The 26,681-nt window shown below is 48.4% G+C and overlaps 1 protein-coding gene and 1 pseudogene across 1 annotated transcript; both read left to right on the top strand.

Annotated features, from left to right (window-relative positions):
• The first annotated feature begins 342 nt into the window (after positions 1–342).
• LOC125917167 (olfactory receptor 2AT4) lies at positions 343–1,336 on the top strand. Its single transcript, XM_049623435.1, has one exon. It carries the CDS (start codon positions 365–367, stop codon positions 1,334–1,336), a length of 972 nt encoding a protein of 323 aa, XP_049479392.1. The 5' UTR covers positions 343–364.
• A 4,889-nt stretch (positions 1,337–6,225) lies between these two features.
• LOC125917158 (olfactory receptor 2AT4-like) lies at positions 6,226–7,139 on the top strand (annotated as a pseudogene).
• The last annotated feature ends 19,542 nt before the right edge of the window (positions 7,140–26,681 follow it).

The raw sequence follows: 26,681 nt of genomic DNA, 5'->3' as shown, positions 1-26,681 counted from the left end.
GTAAACTCTAAGAAGGTAGGAATTTTGCCTGCCTTCTATACTTTCACCACTGTATCACCTGAACATAAGCGTAATGATTTCCATTTGGTAGGTTATTAGTTAAGTAGTAATTAATATTTGTCCAAAGAATAAAGGTAGGAATTTTGGATTCACATGGTAGAAATCAACACCACAGCCTACCATTAGTCTTCTAGAGTTGGTTGTAAATAATTGTGATTATATTATCTATCTATCTATACATATAAACATTTATATTAACATTATAAAATCTCATTCCAGAATCTTTTGTTTCTATGATTTCCAGATATTCCATTGTCCAGATGTTCCAGCTGCCTATCCCCCAGAAATCCAGATCTGACTTGCTATGGAGGCCACAACTTGTAACGGATCAGTGGATGGATCACCAGTCTTCTATCTGGTGGGAATCCCCTCTTTGCCAGAGACCTTCTTCCTCCCTATGTTTTTTATTTTCCTCCTCTTCTATCTTCTCATCCTTATGGGAAATGCCCTGATCCTGGTGGCTGTGGTGGCAGAGCCCAGCCTCCACAAGCCCATGTACTTCTTCCTGATCAATCTCTCTACTCTGGACATTCTCTTCACCACAACCACTGTCCCCAAGATGCTGTCCTTATTCCTGCTTGGAGACCACTTTCTCAGCTTCCCTGCTTGCTTATTGCAAATGTACCTCTTCCAAGGCTTCACATGTTCAGAAGCCTTCATCTTGGTGGTCATGGCCTATGACCGCTATGTGGCTATCTGCCGCCCACTGCACTACCCTGTCCACATGACCCCACAGACCAATGCTTCACTGGCAGCCTGTGCCTGGCTTACCGCCCTCCTCCTGCCCATCCCAGCAGTAGTCAAGACCTCCCAGATGGCATATAACAACATTGCTCAGATCTACCATTGTTTCTGTGATCATTTAGCTCTGGTTCAGGCTTCCTGCTCTGACACCATGCCCCAGACCCTCATGGGCTTCTGTATTGCTATGGTGGTATCCTTCCTGCCCCTTCTCCTGGTTCTTCTTTCCTATGCCCACATCCTGGCCTCGGTGCTTCGCATCAGCTCCCGAGAAGGACGCTCAAAAGCCTTCTCCACCTGCAGCTCCCACCTCCTGGTGGTTGGCACCTACTATTCATCCATCGCCATAGCCTATGTGGCCTACAGGGCTGACTTGCCACTCGACTTCCACATCATGGGCAACGTAGCATATTCTATTCTCACACCAATCCTCAACCCTCTCATTTACACTCTGAGAAACAAGGATGTCAAGGCAGCCATTACCAAAATCACATGTCTCAAGACCCAGTCTGGGATAAGAGCCCTTGAGCTTTAGATGCAGCTAATTCTGCCCTCAGGACACCAAATAACAGTGCCCAGAACAGATTAGGAACTCAGTAAATACTGCTGAATAAATAAATTAATGCATACAGAATAGTAAAAGAGAATGCAACTGAACAGACACTTCCAACAGGCAAAGTCAGGTAGACAAGATGATCCATCCATGGATTTCAGTCAAACTTTTAATGAAAATAAAGTCTACACCATTGGAATAAAGTGCTGAGTCCCTCAGGACTGTTAATGATGCTCTTCTCATTATCAGCAAAGTCTAGGAACAAATCCTACCCTCCCTTATATATGTTCTAAGAGATGCCAGGGAATTGATCTCTGCAGGGTGGTGGGTGCAGTGCCAACAGGAGTACCATCTTGAGGGGAAGCACCCTAAGAGACCTGCCTAGAAGCAAAAAGCTGAGGGTTTAGTGGACCATGGCTCACCTCCCAACAAGGCCTTGTATGGAGACACCACAGGAGCACAAGTGTGGACCAGGTTTAACAGGTGAGTAGGGCTAGGGATAAAGTGCTCCAAGACAGGCAGAGAATGCTGGGGTAGGGAAACAGGGTAGGTAGTCCAGAGCCTATAAAGGAGGACCGGGAATCAAGAAGACACTAGACACAGGCAACCAGGATCCAGGTTGACTGTGCACATGTAGGCTGTGGGAACTTGGACCACATATCCTGGTGGAGCTGGGCAAGGGGGTGCACTTAACGGGTGGGATTCAAATAATCTTGACCAAGGCTTTCCCACAGGAAAGCAAGGCTGATGATAGCAGTCACCACTGGACACACTAGCAAGCCCTGAGCCCAACATGTTCTAGGCTTGTGTAAGTGATGTTTGAGCATTCTTTCTGTAAGCATCACAACAATCCAGGAGGTCACAGGTGAGGAAAATGAGCTCTAGGAAGGGGAAGTGACTTGCCTAAGGTCACACTGCTAGAAGTAGGAGCTAGGATTGGAATCAGGTCCTTTCTGACTCACACTTGACCACTAAGGTCCATGTGATAAGATGAAGGGAAAGAACCCAGCTGGCAACAGGTGCTCATGAGGCAAGATAGTCCCTGATCTCTCCTTTTGGGGCATGGGCCATTGTGCCATCTGATCGGCCAACCACAGAAGGGACCCTCAGAAGAGGGCTCATTGAATTGGAAACCCCCCAGAGATATTTTTCTCCAAAGCCGTCACTGTCCAGATGAGAAAACCAAGGCTCAGGGGCCCAAAGTCATAGCAGGCGGGTGGCAGAGCTGGTCCAGGAGCCAGCACTCTTGGTTGCCAGGTAGGGCTCAGTCTTTTGCAGCAGGCTGGCTCCAGAACACCTTCTGCTCTCACTCTCCCCAGCCGTGGCCTTGAATGGACTCTCAGATTCTCGCTGGCTGAAGGGCATAGCCACTCTCTGGCAGGCTTGGATGATGAGAGGAGAAGATATACATGAGTGTGGCATCAGGTTATGTGTTCCAGTGACTGATTTTTTTGTCCTTCTCTGTAACTGGCTGGTGGACAATGCAGACAGGGAGCACCTGCCAGGGCAAGTTCTGTGCCCTGCCTGAGAAACAGCAATTTTTGGGCCCTGAGCACATGACTGCAACACTCAGATATACTGTGCAATTCAGAGTAAAACAAGGACCCTAACCTTTAACTTAAGTGTAAGAGGGTCCAGTCAAACTTGGATATTTCCTAGGATGGGCTAGTTGAACGATGCTTTGAAATACCAAAAGCGAAATTCTTTCAGAAATGATTGTTGGTGTCCCTGGTGGTGCCAGGTGGTGACCCAGCACCTGCCTGGTGTGCCTGTTGGACAGTCCAGCTCCGCGTGGCAGTGAGAAGCCACGTGCCACCTGTCCTCCCAGGTCATAGCATCTGTGCTTCAATTTGCACAGCGGTGGAGCAGAGGAGGGAAGAGAAAACAGCTGGAGTTAATGGCCCCTTAGGACCCCTCTGGCCTTGGCTCTCTGTGTTCCTACCTCTCTGATGCCCTACTCTGCCTCATCTGGGACTGTCAGCCACAGCTGCCTGAGGACAAAGGTGCCCAGGGCAATGTGGTTTACATCCATTTGGGTCTGAGAAAATCCCAGTGGGCTATCATCTCAGGATGGGGTTAGATATCAAGGGATAGCCCTCTCAATTTGGGACAAAGAATTTTCACTCTTTTGCTAGATCCTTGGGTCTGACTTCTGGAACATTTCAAAGGCGGCTTTGAATTGACAGATACCAGGTCTTGATTTAGCACTCACCATATAGAACTCAGATAAAAATTTGAAATATAGAGTGCTTGGGTGGTTCAGTTGGTTAAGCGTCGCGATCAGGTCATGATCTCACAGTTCACGGGTTTGAGCCCTGCATCAAGCTCTCTGCTGTTAGCGCAGGAGCCTGCTTCGGATCCCCTGTCCCCCTCTTTCTGCCTCTCCCTTACTTGCACGCTCTTTCTCTCTTTCTCTCTCTCAAAAATAAAGTAAACATTTAAAAATATGAAATATAGATTTATCTGTTATCAATGAAAAAAAAACAAAAAGGGAAATAGAAAACCTTAGTCCTAGTATTTTTCTCCCTCTGAAAAGTTGAACTTCTGGATCTCCAGGAAACAAGGCATAGAAGAAAGAGCCCTGTTTTGGGAAACAAAGGCCTGAGCTCTGGTGGGGGCTTTGCAACTTGCCTGTGGCACCTGGGAAAGCCCCTGCCCTTTCTGTGCTCAGTCTCTGGCCTGTGGGGGGAAGTGGTGGGACTTGAAAATAAAAGTGTTTTTTCCAGTTTTTATATTGGTGGTCTTACGCATGAGAGGTGTTTTAAGAAGAGGGGCATCTGGGTGATTCAGTCGGTTAAGCGTCTTCGCTTCAGCTCAGGTCATGATCTCATGGTTCAAGAGTTTGAGCCCCACGTCGTCAGGCTCTGTGCTAACAGCTCAGAGCCTGGAGCCTGCTTCGGATTCTGTGTCTCCCTGTCTCTCTGCCCCTCCTCTGCTCATGCTCTGTCTCTCTCTGTCCCTCAAAAAATAAATAAACATTAAAGAGGTGTTTTAAGAAGAGAGAGAATTTAGAAGTGACTCCAGAAAAATCATGGGGACACCACTCATGGAGTCACCAGGATCAACCAGACAGGAATACCAGTTATCAACATGGATTTCTCAGGGTCACTTAGTCCAAAGTGGAGGGTGAATCAGTATTTCTTTTAGCTCAACCCCCCAGATCTGTGGCTTGAAAACATTCCCTTCTGATTCCTCTGAAAGGGATTCTTTTTTCCTTTGAGCTGCTACTGCAAACCAGTTTCTCTTTATGGACAATGCCTCCCAGGGCACATGACAACTTCTGCCCAGGCACGAGTCAGCCTGCTGGGTGGGGGGCAGGGGGCAGGGGGTATGCAATGGTTAAACAGGAGCACCTGCTGAGCTGAGGCAGCCAGTGGGAAGGTAAGTTCAATGGAGTCACACAGATATTGTCTTGGATTCTTTGTTGCTGCCCAATTGCGGGAGAATCCACTATCTGTTCTGACTCAGGAATGATTCTTCCCATCAAGAGCATTTTCAGCATTTCCCTTCACTGTAACCTAACAAAGAGCCCCACACCCAGAGACAGGATATGGAGACAGGCAGAACCACTGCACCAAGCGGCTGAGAGAGAAAGGAGCGATTCCCTGGTTAGTAATTATGGTGGGAAGACAGCATGTTGCTATAAACCTTGGAGAAATCAGTTCTCCCTAGCAACTTGGTAACAAAGATGTCACTTTTTATTTTTAATTAATTAATTAATTAATTTAACAGTTTATTTATTTATTTTGCAGGAGAGAGAGGGAGAGAGAGAGAGTGAGAGAAAGGGAGGGGAGGGGCAGAGAGAGAGAGAGAGAGAGAGAGAATCCTAAGCAGGCTCAGCACAGAGCCTGACTCAGGACTTGATCCCACGAATCATGAGATCATGACCTGAGCTGAAATCACGAGTCAGACACTCAGCCAACTGAGTCATGCAGGTGCCCCAAAGATGTTACTTTTTAAAAACTTAAAGCAAATGCTGGGACGCCTGGGTGGCCCAGTTGGTTAAGTGTCCGACTTCAGCTCAGGTCAGGATCTCATGGTTTGTGAGTTTGAGCCCCACGTGGGGCTTTGTGCTGACAGCTCAGAGCCTGGAGCCTGCTTCGAATTCTGTCTCTCCCTCTCTCTCTGCCCCTCCCCCACTTGTGCGCGCGCGCGCGCGCGCGCGCGCTCTCTCTCTCTCTCTCTCAGAAAAAAATAAACAATAAAATAAACATCAAAAAAGCAAATGCCAAAAGAAAAAGGAGCTTAGGGACATGGTTTAAGAGATCTGTTATCCCCAAAAAGGATGATATGGGACATGGGAAAGAGAACCAGTTCTTCCATAACACTTAACCCAACTACAATTAAATTATGTGATTCAGGGGCGCCTGGGTGGCTCAGTGGATTAAGCATCCAACTTCAGCTCAGGTCATGATCTCATGGTCTGTGAGTCTGAGCCCTGAGTCAGGCTCTGTGTCAACAGCTCAGAGCCTGGAGCCTGCTTCGGATTCTGTGTCTCCATCTCTCTCTGCCCCTCCCCTTCTCTCTCTCTCTCTCTCTCTCTCTCTCTCTCTCCCCCTCAAAAATAAATAAACATTAAATAATTGTGTGATTCATTGCTTAATGTCTCTCTCTACCACTAGAATTAGCTCTATGACATTGGAGACTGTCTCTGTCTTATTCAACTGTCTACTATATACCCAGCATGTAACACATGGTTTTGTACATTGTAGATATTTTTCCATACTTTACTATAAAAGAAAAGAGGTTTTCCTTAATTATATAGTAACCATCACATAATTATCATTCCAGAATCACTGATTGTTCTGGTTTCCAGATATGCCTGGTTCCCAGATGTTTCCCCTACCCACTTCCTTGGCATCCAGATTAACCCACCATGGAGACTAGAGCCTATAATGGATCAGAGGACTCCTCAACCATCTTCTACCTGGTGGGAATTCCCTCTCTACCCAAATCTTTCTTTCTTCCTATCTTCTTTGTCTTTCTCCTACTCTACTTACTCATCCTGCTGGGAAATGCCCTGATCCTGGTGGCTGTGGTGGCAGATCCCAGCCTCCACATGCCCATATACTTCTTCCTGATCAAGATACTGTCCCTCCTCTTACTGGGGGACTGCTTCCTCAGCTTCCCTGCCTGCTTCCTGCAGCTATACCTCTTCTATAGCTTCTCCTACTCAGAAGCCTTCATCCTGGTGGTCATGGCCTATGACCACTATGTGGCTGTCTGCCACCCACTGCACTACCCTGTCCTCATGACTCCACAGACCAGTGCTGCACTGGCAGCCTGTGTCTGCTCACTGCCCTCCTCCGGCCCACCCCAGTGGTGGTGCAGACTTCCCACATGGCTTTTGACAACATTGCTCACATCTATCACTGCTTCTGTGACCACCTGGCTGTGATCTAGGCCTCCTGCTCAGCCCCAGACTCTCATGGGCTTCTGCATTGCCATGGCAGTATCCTTTCTGCCCCTTGTCCTGGTGCTTCTCTCCTATGCCCACATCCTGGCCTCCCGAGAAGGACGCTCCCGAGAAGGACGCTCAAAAGCCTTCTCCACCTACAGCTCCCACCTCCTGGTGGTTGGCACCTACTACTCATCCATCACCATAGCCCATGTGACCTACAGGGCTGACCTGCCACTTGAATTCCACAGCATGGGCAATGTGGTATATGCTATTCTCACACCTGTCCTCAACCCTCTCATCTATACGCTGAGGAACAAGGATGTCAAAGCAGCCATCACCAGAATGGAATGTCCCCAGGACCCAAAGAATGCTGGGGAACCCTGACTCTACTCACAGATGTCAATAACAATAGAGGGAAAAGTAGACAATTCAGATAGCCAGATAGAACAATAATTCTCAAAATACAGTCTTAATTGTTCCTCCTCCATTGTAATAATATAATGATTTTCTTTCCTTAATTCACAGATGAAATGTATAGGCTTTTTCTATTCAATTAAAATTTTTTTTAAATGTTAATTTATTTTTGAGAGAGAGAGAGAGACAGAGAGGTGGAGCATGAGTGGGGTGGGGTCAGAGAGAGGGAGACACAGAATCTGAAGCAGGCTCTAGGCTCTGATCTGCTAGCACAGAGCCCAAAGCAGGGCTTGAACTCATGAACTGCGAGATCATGACCTGAGCCAAAGTTGGACGCTTAACTGACTGAGCCACCCAGGCACCCTTAGATTTTTCTACTCAATTTTTATGTTGTGAGTCCCAATCTCATAAGACTATGAAAATAATTGTGGTCACATTTCCATTAGTTCAAACAATTTTGAATCTCAGAGATTTCAAGCATTTGACTAGCAAGAACTTCAGTCTTTCCCCTTTTATCTCTTTCTATCTATTCATATTTCTAGCTTTCCCCGGACTGCTGACCGATAGTGTGAATCATCCTTGCCCTCTCTGCTATGGTAGCAACTTAGAAAGCCCCTTCAAGGAGAAAGTCTGAACCTGCTACCATCTCAATCTTTGTTGCCTGAAAGTTCACTGCTGCTACAAATATTTCAACATGAGTCACACAGGAAGTTTACCTCTGGTATGTAGACATTCCTGTCAGAAAAGTAGAGTGTGTCCTTCCTCTAGCTGATGCTAAAGCAAGGGTATTCCTTCCCAGACCTGTGTGAGCATCAAAGCATGACAGTCCTTTTATTTCTCAGCCGTTCCACAACAATGGGGAGCTAAGTAGAGAAGTGTGACCTTATTGTTAGTATGCTGTGTCCACGACCTTTACTCTTTCTCAAAATACAGTCCCATGTCTTCCTCTTTCTGGCCTTAGCAGCCAGTCCAGGCTCCTCATTCCCTTCCCCTATGTCAAATTGTCTCACAAAGACCTGTCAGGCTTGTCCAGCCAGGGACATGCAGACCATACAGTGAAAGTGTCTGGGGGACCCAGGTGACAGATACCCTCATCTCTGGCTCAGCACAGATATTCTTGTTCCAGTTTCCAGGATTCAAGTTTCTGACACTCATGGCACCAACTTTAACCATTTTCCTGTTGCATAAAACCCAGTGCAGCTGGGAATTCAATTGGTGATGCAGGTCAGCAAAGGATATGGTTTGTTCCTGGACTCTGTGTTTGGCAGTCTTGGAGATCCTGCTACAGTCAGAAAGGGTTTTCAGTCTCCTGTTTCAGTCTTCAGTTTCCTGGCCCTGGGCAACTGGATTCAGGGCTCACATTCTTCTATTCAAACTGTGTTCAATCTGCAGCGCTTCTTTCCCTCAGTCCTTGAACTTGGTGTCCAGACTTCCTTGGGACCGCCATCCTCGAGGTATAAAAAAGACAACTTAGTAAGTTGCCTTGCCTCTGAGTTCTGTAAGCTCTTAGAATTTAACCTAAGGACATGGAAAGGATTTTTTTTCCCCCTCCTTACTCCACTACCGCCTGGTAAACAACTCCACAAGTATCACCACTTCACTACTGAAGTTCTGTCTTGTGTGACTGCTCTTCTTGTACCAAATTCAGTTTAAATTCAGTGCTTTGGTTTCCTGTGTCCCTGGAAGAGCCTCATGACATCTTGTCATCTTCACTTCCCCTCCTAGATGGAACAATGAATGAATCACACGAGGGGTGGGTCAAGATGCTACAGAATCCTAGGCTAGTTCTACCCCACTCACTCTGTCCCTGTGGTTCCTCCTAAACATTTTTCAGGAGTAGACATGAAACAATAACAATAACAATAACAATAACAATAACAATGTTTTCCACCTGTAGCCTCACCTGCCACGTGGCACAATCTCTGTATCTCCCAATTAAAACAATAGTTTCAACTTAAGTGCAACAAAGGGCACTATCAAGAAAGGGGAAAGACAATGCCCAGAATGGAAGAAAATGTTTGCAAAGCATATATTTGACAAGGGAGTAGTATCAGGAATATATAAAGAACTCTTACAACTTAACAAAAATGAACAACACAATTCAAAGATGGGCCAAGCAATTAAACAGGCATTTCTCCAAGAAGATATATAAATAGCAAATAAGCCCATGGAAAGACACTCAACATCACTAGTTATTAGGGAAACTGCAAATCAAAACCCAAATGAGAAACCACTTCACACAAATTAGGATGGGTATTATTTAAACACACACACACACACACACACACACACACACACACACAGAAAATGGCAAATGTTTGTGAGGATGTGGAAAGATTGGAACCTACGTGCATTGCTGGTGGCTCATGAATATAAAAGCCTAGCCTAGGGTCCGGCCCCTACTGAATGTTCAGTGTAGGACAATACTACAAAGGTGAGGGGGATTTCTGCAATGATGATAATGCACTTCATACAGTGCAACACTAAATTCCTGCTCATAGATGCTGAAAACTGTTCTGTGATTATCTTTGCACTTGTACTTTTCCTGTAAGTGGACAGGGTGCCTCTGAGACCTGGTCTCCCCCAGAGGGACCCAGCCCAGCACAGGATGGATGGGCCTCCCACTAGTACATAGACACATACCTACCTTTCCTCTCCCAACCTTCCAGATGCCCTAATTGGCCTCCAGAGGGGAAACGGATCTCATTGTAGGGCCCTAATTAATCCCTAGGAATTCGGTTCCCCACATTCTCCTCTTGCTCCACTCCAACTCCCCAGTTATTTGTTCCAGACAGGAAAGGAACTTTGCAGACTCCCTGAGGAAAGAGAAGCCTTGGGACGTGATCACATGTGTGGTCTGGACCGACTATTGTAATAAGGCCCTAGGAGACCCTGACTTATCAAAGCAGACCCTGAACTTGGAAAGTGAATGGTAAGGACCTCTTCCCCTCCCCTGTTCTGGATGCATGCTCACGCCCACTTTGTCCCACGTTAAAGGCTCCCCATGGGCATCTCTGCTCATACTGCTCTTTCCGTCCCACGGTTCTGGAGGCAGGGTCTGCCTGGCAGGTTGTCACTGCTGGAGGTCTTGCCCTGACAAGATCTACTTCTATCATGCACTTCTGCTCGTCCTTCAAGGCCCAGAGCTAATGCTCTTCAGTAAAGTTTTAGCCCAGTGCCAGGCCACTTGGCCCTCCCTGAGGCACCCAGGGTTTGTGGCTCCTGGCAGAGCTCTTAGTGCTGAGGGCCTGGAGCAGAGCTGGTTGTGTGCTTCTGACCACAGCCCCAGGTCCATAAGTGAGTAGACAGATGCTGCATCTGAGGCAGAGGAGGCCTCCGACTTAGTTTTGTCTTACCATCATCTTTAGTCCAAAGTGGATGTTCTGCATTGTGTTTGTAGCTGTTACTGACAAATGGCTTCTGTAGTCAAATAAAATGAGGAAACAAGACATAAAGATTTCTTTAAGTGCAGGACTCCTCAGAGCCTTAACTATGTTCATATCCACTGTGAATCTCTGAGAAGGTTATGAGGATGCAGCAGTTCCTACACTTTTTAGACTACAGACCTTATTGACTCCTGAGCATCTGATGGGGCCAGTACTCTGTTGAATCACTCGTGAAGATTCTAACATAGATTACAATTCACATTGTAGGAAAATCATTTCAGAGCCTCACCCTGTACCATATGCCAAAATAAACCCTAGGTGAGTTAAAGAATTGAGTGCAAAAATGAAACCATAAAAACTAAAGAAAATGCAGGCAAGGGTTGTGGATTCCCAGAGCCTGGTATGGAGCCTCGCCCACAGGGCTCTGTGATTATCTGTGGAATGAACGCGGGGTTTATGGTGTCACTGACAGACATGCTATGGAAGTAACATGTGATTTTGGGTCTTAAATAGGCTGTTTCAGTTGCTAGATTGATGAGGATTCATTTGGGCCATATTCCTCCTATGAAATTACATCTAGGAAACTAATAACCTCACACCTGGAAAAGCTCGCTTATGGCACCACTTAATGTGACCATCACATTGAGCCTGCATTAAATAGCCTTTCATCCAAAGCAGTGCCTTCAGCCCTGAGACAATGGTCCCCTGAAATATGGAAAGGGACCTGTACTCTCTCAGCCTTTCCCCTAGTAGGGACCAGTCTTTCTCATCAGGACTCATTCCTGAACAGGGCCCTGTGGGTCTGAGAAACAACCCAATAGAATGTGTATCTTAAGCTCAGGTCTGGCCACCATCACCCCTGGGCACCACATGTCCTCTTGCCAATTCTACCTCTCTGGCATCCTTCCCTCCATTTCCATCCACCACCACTCCAATGATTTAGCCTCATCTTCTCTCCCTTCAAGAGTTGCTGTCTCCTGTCTCCAGGCCTATGAGCTGCAAGGGCGAGGACCAAGTGTCCCTGCCATCCAGCCAAGGAGCTCATTTTACTGAATGGGTGGCTACAACTGGTAGAAAAAGTCTTAACCAGAGATGGACATGATATTGGAACAGCTGGGGCAGGAAGCGGAGCCCCTTCCAGTGTCCAAGTACTCACCGCCACAGGGCAGGAACATGGTATGCTGGGTGATCGCCTGGGGCCCTAGATTCTGGTGTCAGGTCTGGTCCTAACATTCTGGGGCAACTGGGCAATCCTACCCTACCTAACCTGTGCCTCAGTCAAGTAAAGCATTGAGACCTGCAACCCCTGATGTGACAGAACCATCAGGGGGCCCAGTGAGAAACTCAGTCAACAAGAGCCTCCCCATCCTTGATGCTTTCCTGCTGAGCTCACCCTAACCACTAGGGGAGAGGTGGGTTGGCCAGGATGTCCCTTTCACCCAATCCCCCAGAGTGTTTTGTCTTTTTCCCAGTTCTGCTCCAGCCCTGTGTCCCCACCCCAGACGGCAGGCACTGGAAGAGCCCTAGCCCTGGCTCTACACTGACTTGCTATGTGGTCACTGCCCCTTTCTGGGCCTCTGTTTCTCCATCTGTACAAAGGGGGATTATAGGAGGTCACCTCTGGGCCCCCTGTGGCTCAGACTTTCTCTGGTTGTCAGCAGCAAGAGGGAGAAGTGGCAGTGTCATTCACACCTCAGGCTGTAGGGACTCCGTGGAACAGGTCACCTGTGGGGCTTGGGACTCCAGAAGTTCTGGAGAGGCTGGAGCAGGGGCCAGTTGGGGAAGGCCTGGTGTCAGAACTGAAGAGAAAGTAGGGGAAAGGTCTGGAAGAACAGTTTGAGCAAAGGCACCGAAGAGACAAGTGAAGAGGTCAGCCTTAAAGGTGCAGATAGGTGGGGGACAGGAGGATAAGATGGGGCCAGGTCATGGAGGATCCCAAATGTCAAGGAAGCTGAAGAAGGGTTTGGCACAGGGTTAGATATGTGCTTTAGAAGGGTCACTCTGACCAGAGTATGGAGAAGGGTGGGCAGGAACTGGGACATCAGCAAAGAGGTTCCTGCATTGGTCCAGGAGAAAAAAGGAAGTACTTTTTCTTCCTTACTTACTCTTTTTCTTACTATGACGTGAGGTAGTAGCCACATTAGGAGGAGGGAGGATGGATTGGGACACTTAGAGGGAGAGATGGCAGAACTTAGTCACTGACTGGCCCTGGACTCAGAGACCTTAGTTAACTCATAGATCACATATAGAAGCAGATAGGGAAAATGACACCTGAGGATGGTCAAAGCCCTGCTGATAGTCACACAGCAAGATAGTGGTGAGACTGGTCTAGAACTCAGGAATCCTGGCCCCCAGCCCCAAACCCTTTCTCCACAAAAAAATAGAGGTAGGGCTACACAGGTTTCACAGAGCCTTGAATGCCAAGCCTGGGAATTTGGACCATTCCCACAAGCATTTGGGAGCCAAGACTGATTCTTACCACTTGGCAACATTTCCTATTTCTTTGCCTTCCCACAACAGGGAGCCTTCCAGTGCTGTTGCGAAAATGCATGACTTGGCTACTTGTAGGTCACCCCAAACCCCTGAGTCTTCACATGGAAGACAGAGGCATCCCCCTATCTTTACTAGGAGAAAGCACAAAGCCCAACAAGTAGAGATTCACCTAAAGCCACACAGCAAGTTAGTAGCCTGGATTTCCCCAAATCCCAGGGCAGCTCTTCCATTCTCTGGTAATGAAATGCAGAAGCCTGAAATGATGGGTCCAGAGAAGGAAGGGTCTGACCCAAGGTCATCCCAACTAGGTGGCAGAAACAGGCCCTAGAGCAGGGGCGAGACCCCACCCCCACCCCCCCAACCCCCCCACCCCCCCCAACCCCCCCCCCCCAAGGCAGCTAGCCAGTGGCCTCCCCCTTCTCACCCCTCCCCTCCATAGCTGCAATCCCGTGAGGATGTCTACGTCCTGACTCTCTCCCTCAGCCATCATTGTGCCCCCATCTGTCTTGCCGGGGGCCAATTCTAGGACATCTCCAGGCTGCCTTCAATTATGAGCCAATAAATATGAGATGTGCTGTGTGAGAGCTGCCGCTTGGGCCGCCAGCCCCACCCCCTGCACCCCTGCCAGCCTCTGCGCCAAGGAAGATTGGATTTTGTGCCGTTCATTTTTTATCTCTAGTCCATGTCGGATAGGGAGATACAGGACGTGGGCTGTAGATAATTTTATCCTTCGCCACTTATCAGGATCGGGTGCAGCACCAAGATGGGGTGTGTGATGTCCTCAGGTCGCCTGCTGCCCTCACGTGGGGAGGTCCCCCACCCAAGCCACCAGCCCTGGGCTGCTCTCTGCTGGGGCAAAGTGACTGCTGTAGTGCAGAGTCCTGGGAAGGAAGACAAGGGACTGAGGTTCAAGCCTGGGCCCTGCTGCTGACCCACTATGTGACCTTGGGCAAGTGTCTGAAGACATTCTGTGAGGCCCTTCTCTATGGCAGGCCCTGTGCAGGCAAGCAGGGGCCACAGAGCAGAATCAGACCTGACCCCTGCCTTCCAGGAGCAGGCAGTCAACTCCAAGTAAAACAGACATTCCCATGGAAGGGTAGGAGGCATTGGCACTGGGCACGAAGGGTAAGGATGTGTCAAGCAGGGAGTGCGGAAAGGGAGGGGCAGGAGACATTCGGGCAGAAGCAGAAGGAACTAGTTGAATAAAACATGGCAGAAGGGGGTGAGTAACCAATGTGTGCTCAGAGGCCTGTGAGTGTGGATGGGACACGGTATAGATGGAATAGGGGACCAGAAGAGTTTTAAGCAGGTACATGTCATGATAAGATCTGCATTTTAGAAAAATCTCTACACCTATTGTCAGAAAAGCAGATTTGGGGGTGGTGATGGAGAATGAAGGCAGGGAGTTCTGTGACGAAGCTGATGAGATCAGTGGTCCAGGAGAGAGAAGACAAGGCCCTAGATTAGAGCAATAATGTGAATCCAGAAATGACAATAATCACTACCATCATTCTGATGAATCCTGCCAGTAAGTGTTACTACGGGATGGGCACAGCGTAAGTATTTACATCAGTGTTTCTAATCCTCAAAACAACTCTTCAAAGTCGGCTATTATCCCCACTTTGTAGGTTAGGAAATTAAGCCTTGGGTAAATTAAGAGTCACGTAGCCAGGATGTGGCAGAGGCAGGATTTCAACCCAGGTCTGTTCAACCCTAAAGCCCCATACTCTTTCAACTGTGCTCTACAGTTTCCAGAGAGTCAAAGAGAGCATAGGATCCATCTGATTTCTGCAGCTGTTTGGATGTGGAAAGCAAAGGACAGGACTCATGGAGGCTATGCATGCTTCTGGCCAAGGAGTGGCTGACAAAAGGGTAGTCATAGTTGTGTGAGTGGATTAGGTCATTAGGGGGTGTGTATACAATGGACGGAAGATCAAGGCTGGAACTTAGGAGAATTCCAGTCCTTAGAGGATGAGCAGCAGGAAGATAGATAAGGAATCAGTGTGGTGCAAAGTGATGTCAGCCCCTGAGGAATGGAATTGCTTCAAGGAGCAAATGATTGGTAAAATGAGAGCTAAAAACTGGGCTTGGGCTGGGCAGACAGCAGTGCAGCAGAGAAGCTCCATACAGCAGTCATTGGGAACCTTGGCAATGGAGTCTTCATGGACACATGTTACTGAATGGTTTAGAGGTCTATACACTTCCTACCCAGGACTCTGAATTCTCACTCTGCATTAGGCCCGGGGACATCTTTTGAGGCTGGCACACTAGCGACTCCTATCCAACCTTTCCCAGAAATCCTGAGCCAGATGATGAAAGGAAAGCTTTAGGAAGAGAGACAGAGGGGTGCCTGGGTGGCTCAGTCAGTAAAGCATCTGACTTTGGATGGGGCCATGATCTCATGTGGGGTTCGAGCCCCACATCAGGCTCTGTGCTGATAGCTCAGAACCTGGAGCCTGCTTTGGATCCTGTGTCTCCCTCCCTCTGTCCCTCCCCCACTCATGCTCTGTACCTCTGTCTCTCAAAATAAACATAAAAAATGTATTTTTTAAAGGTTTATATATTTATTTTGAGAGAGAGAGAGAGAGAGAGAGAGAGAGAGCGCATGAGTAGGGGAGGGACAGAGAGAGAGAGAGAGAAAGAGGGAAAGAATCCCAAGCAGGTTCTGTGCTATCAGCACAGAGCCTAACATGGGGCTCGAACTCACAAACTGTGAGATCATGACCTGAGCTGAAATCAGGAATCAGACGCTTGGGGTGCCTGGGTGGCTCAGTGGGTTGAGCGTCTGACTTCTGCTCAGGTCATGATCCCGAAGTTGACGAGTTCAAGCCCTGTGTTGGGCTCTGTGATGACAGCTCAGAGCCTGGACCCTGCTTTGGATTCTGTGTCTCCCTCTCTCTCTCTGCCCCTCACCCACTCAAGCTCTGTCTCTCTCTGTCTCAAAGTAAATAAACACTAAAAAAATATGTTAAAAAAAAAAAAAAGAATCAGACGCTTAACCAACTGAGCCACCCAGGTCACCCAAAAAGTTTTTTTAAAAAAGAAGAGAGACAGAGGAGAGATGTGAAGGAAAGAAGAAAGATTATAGGAGGAAGAGCTGAGAAATGGATTATAAAGATTTTAGGAGGAACAGCTGAGAAATGCCTAAAGACCATTAAGGAGGTATGATAACAGCAAAACCACCAAGAAGAAAAGGAGACTTATCTTGACTGTTTTCCAATAATCATAGTTACCAAGAAAGAAGCCACATGAGCCAAGAAGAGTAAGAACTGCATGTATGCAGTAAAATGGGACAGCGCGAGTATTGGTCTGTTGCCTCTACACTTGGATGCCATGTTGGCGGCTCTGACATTAGAGCCCATGTGAGCAGAGGGCAGAACTCCCGCATGATGGAGAAGACTCGGCCCAAGTGCCATCATCAGATGGGTTTTACCAAAGTCTTCAGTGTTTGCCTTTGCTCCTGTCTTTAATTTTGAGGACGACTTTGTTGTAGAAGTACTAGATCTGTAACACGTTTTACAATTTGCATGTTTGATTGATGGTTTCTTTCAGCTGTTGATGGGTACACATTTTTTCCTCTGGAAAGGTGAGGGCACCGTCTCCCTATGCTTAGGGCAGAGTGGGAGGAGGGTAAGTCAGTTTGAAGAGGGCTGAGGAAGTGTGGACAGCAGGTGGAGAAACTCCAGAAAATGGGCTGTGATGACCAGGAGAGAAAGAGGAGTATCCACAGCAGAACCAGGGATGGGGGAGTTGCTGGCATGGGAAAGTCACAAACATGTTGAGTACTTAAGGAGGAGATAGAGAACTTAAAGGTGTCTGGGGGACCAAAGGGTGGTGATTGATGGGAACTTCTGGAGGAAACAGGCAGAAAATGGGCTCCAGGGCCTTGAACTGCAGTGGGGGCAGCTCTATGGCTACTATGCTATAGCAAAGGGTCAAGAGCTTGGGGTCACCAGTGAGAAGTCCTAACTGTAAAACCTGACTCCACCAGAATGATGTGACTGTGGTTAAGTTACTTAACATGATGCAGAGGTATCAGGTCCTTGTTTTGGAAACAGGGATATTGACAGAGCCTATCCCATAGAGTTATAATGAAGATCCAATGAACTGGTACATGCAAAGTGCTTAGATCAGTGCCTGGCACATATAAAGTGCTTGATGAAAGTTAGCTGTTAGTAGTCAGTAAAAACTAGCTGTTAGCTAACTCATCTTGTAAAGCCAGAGAGAAGGTGGGAAATACCGAGTGGCCTATGGAAATGCCACCTGGAAGGGATTCATGATGCTGAGCTCACACCAACAGCTTGCCTCATGGCTTCACTTCCTCTCATCATGACAAACCACAGTATTTCCATCTGGACAAAGCTTTGACCCAAGGGGAACTCTGAAGGGTTCATCACACAAATGGGTAGAGCACCGAGCACAGGGCCAGGCATGTAGAGGTGCTCAGTGAATACTTCTAGTTGTCATCTACTCCCTTCCCAGTTACATAGGTCTTGGCAGGAGGTCTGGGAAAGAGGGCAGAACTGGAGTCTGGAACTTTAAGCAGAAGAAGGTTTGCTGGGATGGGGGGTGGGGAGTGCGGGGCACCGAAAAGGCTCTGGATGGGACAATCACCCCATCCCAAGTCCAGGCTGGCTGGGAGAGGAGGAGAGGGAGGTCAAGAAAAGCTGCAGGGGGGAGGGAATCCAAGGTTGGAGGCCTCCATGAGGGTGAAGGCAAAGGGAAGGGGCCAGGAGAAAGGTCTGTGGTGTGAGGGGGATTTCTGGGTTTCAAACTCTTCCAAGAACCTACCATGTGCCAGGCACCCTGTGGGGGCCCTTTGTACGCATCCAACCTCAACCCTCATCTGCTAAGAGGTATGGCCGTCCAGAGGCCTGTACCCACACCACAGATCTATGAGGGCCTTGTGACCTCCTGATCATGGCCAGATTCCCTCTGTCATGCATATGAATTGGGAAGGGTGGGAGAATCTGGCAGTAAGAAGTAAAGACTCCAGGTGGACCAGAGGGATAAACCATGGAGTTGGTTGTAGACATGAAAGGTCACGTGCAGGCAAAAGTTGGACACAGCTAGCTGGGTAAGTGGCAGAGCTAGAGTTAGAATCCAAGAGCATTCTTCCTCCAGAGCCCACTTCTTCTGCCCCAAGTGAACCAGGGCTGCTTCTCTTCATCCCCAGCTCTTACCCTCAGACCCTGTTGCTCCTGAGAGAGGGGGATGATAAATCCTTGAAAGCTCAGCCATAGCCCTATTAAGTGGGAGCAGAATCAGATGCCAGCAAGAGGCTCTCCTAGCTGCAAGAAGTGGTTGGACTCAGGACTGATCCATTCATTCCCCAAACCTGCCTTCCCCTCAGGGTCTCTTCTTAGGATCCCCCAACTCCTAGTCCCTCTTGGGTATCCCCATCCCACTGGGGACCCTTGATGTTCATGCAGAAAGTGCCCACGGTGGCTGGGCACCAAGGTTTAGGGCTCTGGGAGGATAAGAAGGGGCATGCAGGACTCAGACAGGGGGGACAAGGGCCAGACCTGAGCAGTGAGGGTGAGCATAAAAGCTTCCCCAGAGTGGGTCCCGGGTCTACAGAGGGCTCAATAATCTCCTTAGATCCTCACAACTTCCTAGTAAAGTCAGCACCATCCTCCCCATTTTACAGCTAGGGAAACTGAGGCTCAAAGATATCACCACCTTTCCAAGGCTACAAAGCCAGAAAGTGACAAAGTTGGAATTACCCCTCTGACCTCCTGACTCCAAGCCCAGGCTCTTCCTGCTGCTATAGCTGCTGGTCCTTCCCAGGAATTGGCTTCCTCCCAAGGAGCTCCCACCCCACTCTGCCATGAAACATGGAATAGCTATTCTCTGGGCCAGTGGTCTCCCTCTCTGGGTATCAGCTGAGTGGGGAGGGGTCCACCGGCTTGCTGAGGTCTGGCTGCCTACTCTTGCAGGGGGTTACAGATAACCACCACCAGGCCAGGCGTCATCCCAGCCACTCCCCCTCCTCCCTAATAATTAATCTCCAGCCAGCAGTCCCAGCTGCAGTGCTTTCATCATCCAATTACCGGAGCTGCTGGCACAATAAATCTTGGTCACACAAATGCAGGCAAATCTGCAGCTATTTTCATGGCCATTACTGTGCATAGGACATCAAGACTCAGGTCATTTGCCTTTCTGATGTGGAGTCCTGCCCCCACTTCTTCCCATCTTCTCCATCTTTGTCATTTCTCATTGGGAGATGCCCCCCATCCCCCTTCACTGCAGATCCCCCCTAAGCACACATCCTCCCTTCCCCTCCCCTATCTGTAAGCAGAGGGGTCAAGATGGGAAGACTCTGTGTGACCTTGGCCAAGGCAGTTCACCTCTCGGAGTTTCTATTTCTTCACCTGTGAAACCAGAAATGACATTACTGACCTCATAGGGTTTTCTGAAAAATGAACATCCCAAGTTTGGTACATACCTCACTGGTGGCACATAGGTGTTTGTTGGTGGTTTCTGCTAATTTTTTTTAATAGCTACATATTTATTTTAGGGTGTATTAGGAAAAAATAAAACATATCAAACCTTTGATTTCATGAGTACTATTACTTAGGAGATAGTGAAATTAGGCATGTACACAAAATATGCTAAAGAAAAATATTAAGAATACATGGATTTAGCAAAAATCACCAAGGAGGCATGAAAATGAGAGAAGCATGGAAACCCTGAAGTCACAGCTGTGTGGTGTTGCCTCCATAAATCTTTGTTCTGTTCCCCATCCTCCCACTTCCTGCACGGAGGAATGTGGGGACTACAGAGGGAGGTGACGCATCCTGCTCTGAGAGATGATGCAACCTAATATGGGGGGGGGGTCACCTCAGGGCCCCTCACTCACAGGAGAAACCTACCCCAGGCCTGCTCCACGCAGGCCCTGTGATGGGTGCTGACAGCACAGAACTCAAACGGCAGGTCCCTGCCTTCGTGGAGCCCCCAGTCTCCCTCACTTCAAGCCGAAACCTTTTCAGTGTTTGCAAAGGGAACTGCCATGACCTTTCCTTGACAGGGTGTAGAGCAGGACTTCCCCTGAGGTCTCAGACTTGTGGGATTGCAGAGGAGGCCCCCAGCTGAAGACAGGAGGCTCTAAGACCACACTCCATGGAGACTGTAAAGAGACTGTAAAGAGACACATGGAGGACTTAGGAGGGAAAACAGAGTGGAGGTGGGGGGGGGGACATCAGTGTAGCCCTGTGAGGAGTGCTCTGTTCCTGTGGAGAAGTTACTGTCATGATGGAGAATGGGGACTATTCCAGAGCTCCTCAGGGTAACTGGGCCTGCCTGCTAGAGGTGAACCTCCCTCCCTTACCCAGGCAGGAAGCTTACTGAGCTGGGAACCCACAGGCCCACCTTGGGACTGCCACCAAGCGGCACAGAGACTGGAACGAAGTTTCTGGTAGAGTGATCCTGTGGCAGGAATCCCACTGAGCGGGGGAAGGTGGTATTCCAGGTAGGATTCAGAGGACCCCCTCCTAGTTCTTTCTGACTGTAGGCAGGCATGGAAGAAGATCACAGAAATTCCCGTGTTCCAAACAAAGGGCACACAGGTTGGAATAGGGCATGTATACGTTGGGCTGTACAGACAGCCTTAAGCCAAGTAAGGGCGACCCCACCTACAGAAGAGACTGGGCCTTGGACCTCTGACAGAGTCAAAGGACAACTCAACTGCCACCACTGAGCGAGGCCTTGACAACACAGGGGGTAGACAAGTGCCAAGGAAATCATGGCCACTATCTCTCAGCTAACAACAGACAGGTCATCAGGTTCATCAGTCTCAAATGGAACTGGAGTGAGGCGGATCCTGTGCTCAGGCACACACACAGGACGTCCTTCTCTGGAAAGCCATGGCCCCTCTCAGGCATCAGTTTCCCCTTGGGAACAACAGGTACTAAGTGATGCTTCAGAGCAGTTTTGACAGACCAGGAAGAGACTGCTGGGATTGCCAACCACAGGCTTATGGTTGTCTGTAGCCCACGGCAAGTTGGGGGAAGATTGCCACCTGGTGGACGATGTTGGCAGTGCCACAGGGCTTCAGGTGAAACCCTGGTCTGAGAGCACTCAGGCTGAGGTGAGCCCGACTTTGTATGACCTTGGGCAAATCACTGCCACCCACTCCCTGAGCCTCACTTTTCTCGTCTAAATGTGGGGTAGTGATGCCAGTCTCACAGGGCCATGGGGAGCATTAAACTAAACAATTGCACTGATGTACCTGTCTTGGGCAGGGCCTCAGTAAAGGTTTGACCACCTGGATCTTGTTCCAGCAGGACTTTGAGCAAGGGTCAGGCCCAGGAGACCAGGAGAAGGTGAGGCAAACTCACAGAGATCCCTGCTCCTCAACTTTCTCTCTTAGCCCCCACTCAGGACTGTCATTCTGTGTGTGGGGAACTGTTCTCAACCCAAACCTGGATAGTTCCTGGGGTTACCAAAGTGCAAGAAAAGTGGGCTGCTGACTCCAGAGAGTCTCTGGACCAGAAAACCTGGTTCCAGCCTCAGTTCCATCACTTGCTCTGTGACCTTCAACACCGTACCTGCACAAGTCTAAGCTTCTATTTCTTCTTTTATACAAAGCAGGTAATCTCTCCCACCCCAGAGGAGTGGAGAAGACTGACTGGACAGCCTGACAGGACATGGTGGGGGCTACTGCCTTCACCAGCACCAACCCTCCCAGTTGCCAGTAGCCAGGCTTCCTCCGTGGGTCAGCATGGTTCCCTCAATACAAGACGGACGCCTTACGGCTCTAGACTCTCTGACAAACTGCCTCAGGCCCACTGGCACCACCCAGAGATGAATACAAGAGGGGAACAAGGGAGGGATGGAGAGGACAAGCTTGCCCATCCCTGTCCCATTGCATCACATAGACACACTCTGAATCCTCTCAACAACCTGAGGTTCATGTTATTGTGCCCACTTGACAGAGAGGAAATGCAGGCTCAACAAGTTTAATGAATTGCCCAAGGTCTCACACAGCTAGTTTAAACAAAACAGAACAAAAAGAAGGAAGAAAGGAAGGAAGAGGGAAGGAGTGAGAGCTAAAAAAAGAAAGAAGACTAAGAGCCTTTACTGCTGCTCCAAGCTTCCTCTTGATTCCCGGCATAACCCTAATTTCCTATCATTTTGCTCTGTTCCGTAAGTTTCTATTCAATGAATTACATTCTCCTAAATGTCATTTAAGTGTTACCCTCTCTCCCGCCAAGTCCTTTCACAAAGTCTTTTACTAATCCTTACCCAAAGGCCAGAGGTCCCACTGCCAAGTACACAGGCCCCTTTTGAGAATTGTCTGGATACAGAGCAACCATATCCCAGGCCCAGGTCACCCTCTCTCAAACATGGCAAGGAGGAGAGGCAACTCTTGGTCCCAGCACCTCCCAGAGATGCCAGGTATGGGCTCCTCAGTCCAGAGATCTGAGGAAGTCATTCTTATCCTCAGACACCCAAACCCAGGGGTTTCTATGGTCTACCCAGTACTAATTAGAAAAAAGGCATTTGCTGCCTTACAGGTACATGGCTTGGGGAGCTCCATGCTGGTGGATTTGGGGCCCCACTTGCCTCCTGGCCGGGCACTTTTGTATGATACATGAAAAGCAGCAGCCTTGCCCAAACATATCACCTACCTGAGCTCCTGAACCTGGAACTCGTCTGTCCCTAGCTGGTGGGATCAGCCTCAGCTCCTAAGAATGTATAAGTGTTTCTGCAGCCTGACCTTTTTGTCAGGCTCCATAGGGTTCAGGGAGGTCTGATGAGGGAGGATCTGCCCTACCTTCTGACTTTGGGCTTAATATGAAGGCCTGTCTCCTCCACTCACAATTTTGGAAGCACTGGGTTACTCACTGGCCTGGAAAGCAAACATGGAATCCTACCTGCGAGCCCCACCCCTATCCTCCTGAGTGTTATAAGGACACTTACTTTCCAGCAAGAGGAGACCTTCCCATGAGAGATGGAAGGCAGTTGCCACACCTGACTCTGGCTTCAAGATTCGGCTTCTGCTTTAGGTCTTCTCTCACTGATTCCTGCTACCATCACGCTGACCTTGGGAGGGAGCATTACTCTCAACTTTCAAGGCTCTAGGCCAAGTGCGCTCACCCAAGCATCTCTCAATGCTTGACAACACAGCAGATGACAGTCTTCAGATCAGGCTCTAGGAAAGGTTTTCCAGTAACAACATAGACCGTGGAGCAAACCTGGATTACTGGAATGACAAAGAAGGTTTTCCTCAGCCCCAGCCTAGGATCTTCTTAATAGCACCTCCTTGAATACAGGGTTCGCTATAACTTGGGCTACCAGGGACCATCTTCTGGGTCATTTATATGCCATCAAGTCTCAAACCAAAGGAGTGAGGTCAGGAAAGGTGAGGGTGTCATATCCTAATATCCACCTCTGAGTTCTCAATTTTGGAGGATTCAGTGTGGAATGGCCATTCATTCATTCAACAGATTTTTATTGAGTACTATGCCAGGGGATGGAATAATATGGTGAACAAATGGACATTGTACCCTCCCCTCAAAGCTCATAGGACTCGGCCTTAACCCAAACTCCATGGCCTATAACCATCTTTCAGTTTCAATACAGAAATCTCAACTTCAAATCAGGCACATAGAGTAGCAAAAAGGGCACTAGAACTTCCTGACCATTTTCCAGTGTCTCAATCCAAAGAGATCTGGGACTAAGGCCCTTGAGGGGAAGGAGCTAAGGAGAGGTTATCAGGAGACAATAAGGAGGACCTTTGCCTATGGCCACGCACAGCATGGCCACCTAGGACAGAAAATGACCATCTAGACCACACATAGGGTCATTACTGTCTGCTTGATGGGTACCATGTAGCCCTATTCCCTTATCCCCTGAATTTCACATTGGACCCTCATACTAATAGAGTTCAGCAAGCTCTAGCTTGGCAACTCTCCAGGCTTAATTGTGACCCTCACTCTCACCTCTGCATGTATAACAAGTTTGTCTTCACAGAGCTGAGTCCTCAGCCACCCAACTAATGCAAGGCCTCTTTTTCTTCTTCCCCAGTACTTGGCTAAGTATAGGAGTCTTGCAAATCTGCTTTACAGATGGAAAAAGCACCCTGTGCCAGCAGGCCTAGGTCCGTGCCCAAGCTCTGGTGTCACCTTTAATCTCCATGAGACTTGGCAAGAAAATCAATAGGAATCCCAGGAAATTATCATGCCATGGGAAAGCTAAATTCCTGACCCAGGAAAAATACAGATCACTGGCAGGCTAAAGAACCAAGTTAGACACTATTTGGGAAATAAAAGTTGGCTCCACATGGACATTAGTAGCATTGTATGTTCCTCCTACATCATGGAGCTGGTAAGGGTGTAAGTAGGAGGCAGGTGGGACAATGCATGGAGAGGTGAGTACTGAAACAGGTTATCAAAGAGTAGTCTGTGGGCCTGCAGCATTACTTGGGAGCTTGTTATAAATTCAAATTCTCAGACCCAATCCCAGACCTACCAAATTAGATTCTTGGGGTGGGGGCAGGAGCCTTTTTTAACTTCTCCAGGTGATTCATATGCACACATAAGCTTGAAAAGTACTGCTACCACACTGTGCACACTGGATGGGCTAATATGATTACTACAGGGAAAAATCATAATAATCACGACAGATCCCACTTTTTGAATATCTGCTATGTGCCAGGCACTTTTTAAATTTTTATCTAAGTTTAAATACATTTTCTCACTTAACCCTCACAACAACCCTATGAGATACTTTTATTATCCTAGTTTTTACAGAGGAAATTATAGTTAAGATATGTGCCCAATCATTTAAACTTTCCAAGGCTCAGTTTCCTTGTCTGTAGGCTGGGGACAATAATGTCTTGCTTCCCTGGTGGTTGTGAGGATGAGAGACAATGTATGGAAGACCATCTACATGGCCTGATGGGCTCAGACCTGGCCACTGGGTACGGCTCCAGGGACTGGCCCACAGTGGGGAAAGGCAGAAGTAGAGTGGCTATCTCGAACTTGTGGCTCAATTGGAGACCAGCCCGGTGCCTGCTGGCCCGGACCCTTCTCATTCAGCACTAAATCAGCTTCACCTGATCAAATTCTATGTTTACCCCTCAAGAGAATCCATGCTCTCACTCTGATTCTATTCCTAATTGATGACAGCACAATCTACATTTAGAATGACTGTGGGTTGTGGGAGGCAGCTGTTTTGCTGAAGTTTGGAGGTCCTAGAAAATAATCTCCAGCTAGATCTGGGCTTCCAAGCAAAGAAGCTAATGCATTTCTCTCTTGGGTGAAATAAAAGGGGAAGACCTTTGGTCTGAGAAGCCACTTTAGTGCAAATGTGAGACGTGTCATTATTACAGGAATCATCATCACCAGCCTCTTACCAGCTGCTGAATGCCCACCATGTTCCAAGGAATTAAGAGGCACTATCCCTACCTCACATCAACGGCAAGGTAAGCATCACCCACAGTTCTGCCACTTATTTGCCGTATGACAAAAATACTGGTTTGGAATCAGATCTGACTTCATCATCTACAGGTGTGTGACTTTGGAACACATCATGTAACCTTGTTGAGTCTCAATGTTTCCATCTCTAAAATGGGTTGTTGAATTAAATGAGAGAATGTATGTATAACTCAACCCACACTAGGCACTTTACAAATGCTATTCCCCTTCCACACTTCTTTTCCTATAATCTTGCCATGGCTGGCACTTTGGTGGGCACAGAAAACAAAGATGACTCAGCCCAAGTCCCTTCCTACTTGGGTTGAGATTTCCCTCTTCTATACACAGGCTGGATCATTCCTCGCAGAAAGGGAACAAAAGATCTGGGGCAAAATCAGATGGTTGGGCAAAATCATGGACCTACATTTTGCTAAGGACATGAGAGAGGTGAGGCAAGATGGCTGTCCAGCCTTGAAGTGCCCTCCTCAGTGGACCCTGCCTTCTTCTGCTCCCTTCCATCTGAAAGGGCGGGCCTACGCCGGCCGACTCCATCTTGTTCTGTGTTCTCCACCTTGAGGGACTATGTCCCCAACATGACCCCTTTTCCGGGAAAATCACAGAAACCTCAGACCGCGCCTCCTCCCCTTGAGTAACCTCCCGCTCACCCGTTCAAACTTCCTGATCAAAACACGCCCAGCGACCTGCGTAACAGGACTCCGACCCTTCCCCAGCCAATCGGCCGAGGCCACGACCCTTCCCCAGCCAATCAGCTGAGGCCACAGCCATTACCTCACCAACTGCCCCTAGACCCCTATAAAACCTTTGTGCTTTTGAAACTCGCTCTCTCTCCCTGGTATCTCACCGCTGAGTCGGTGCAGGTAGGGGATTGAGCTCGAGCTAGCTCGAATAAAGGTTCTTTTGCTTTTGCATCGGACTCGGCTCCCTAGTGGTCTTTGGGGATCACGAATTCTGGGCATAACATTTATCACCTTCATTTTCAGCATTTGATTTTCAAATGTTGCCAATGCTGATGGATAAGGGAGATCAACGGGTGAATGGTAACTTATCCTCTATTTACATGACACAGCACTGGTTCCTAAACCCTTTTGAGGATCCACTACCTCATCAGACCCACATAACTCTCAGTGAGTGCTGGGGCAGGAAGTATGCTCCTGCTATATAGCTGAATAAATTGATTTCCAGAGAGGGCC

Source organism: Panthera uncia, chromosome D1 (assembly GCF_023721935.1).
Source record: "Panthera uncia isolate 11264 chromosome D1, Puncia_PCG_1.0, whole genome shotgun sequence".
Lineage (NCBI taxonomy): Eukaryota > Metazoa > Chordata > Mammalia > Carnivora > Felidae > Panthera > Panthera uncia.
The sequence above is the reverse complement of the archived record's forward strand: the minus strand, read 5'-3'. Positions and strand labels throughout refer to the sequence as shown.

Excerpts from the sequence above, each read along its gene's own strand:
- LOC125917167 (XM_049623435.1), top strand. The coding sequence starts at position 365 with ATGGAGGCCACAACTTGTAACGGATCAGTGGATGGATCACCAGTCTTC.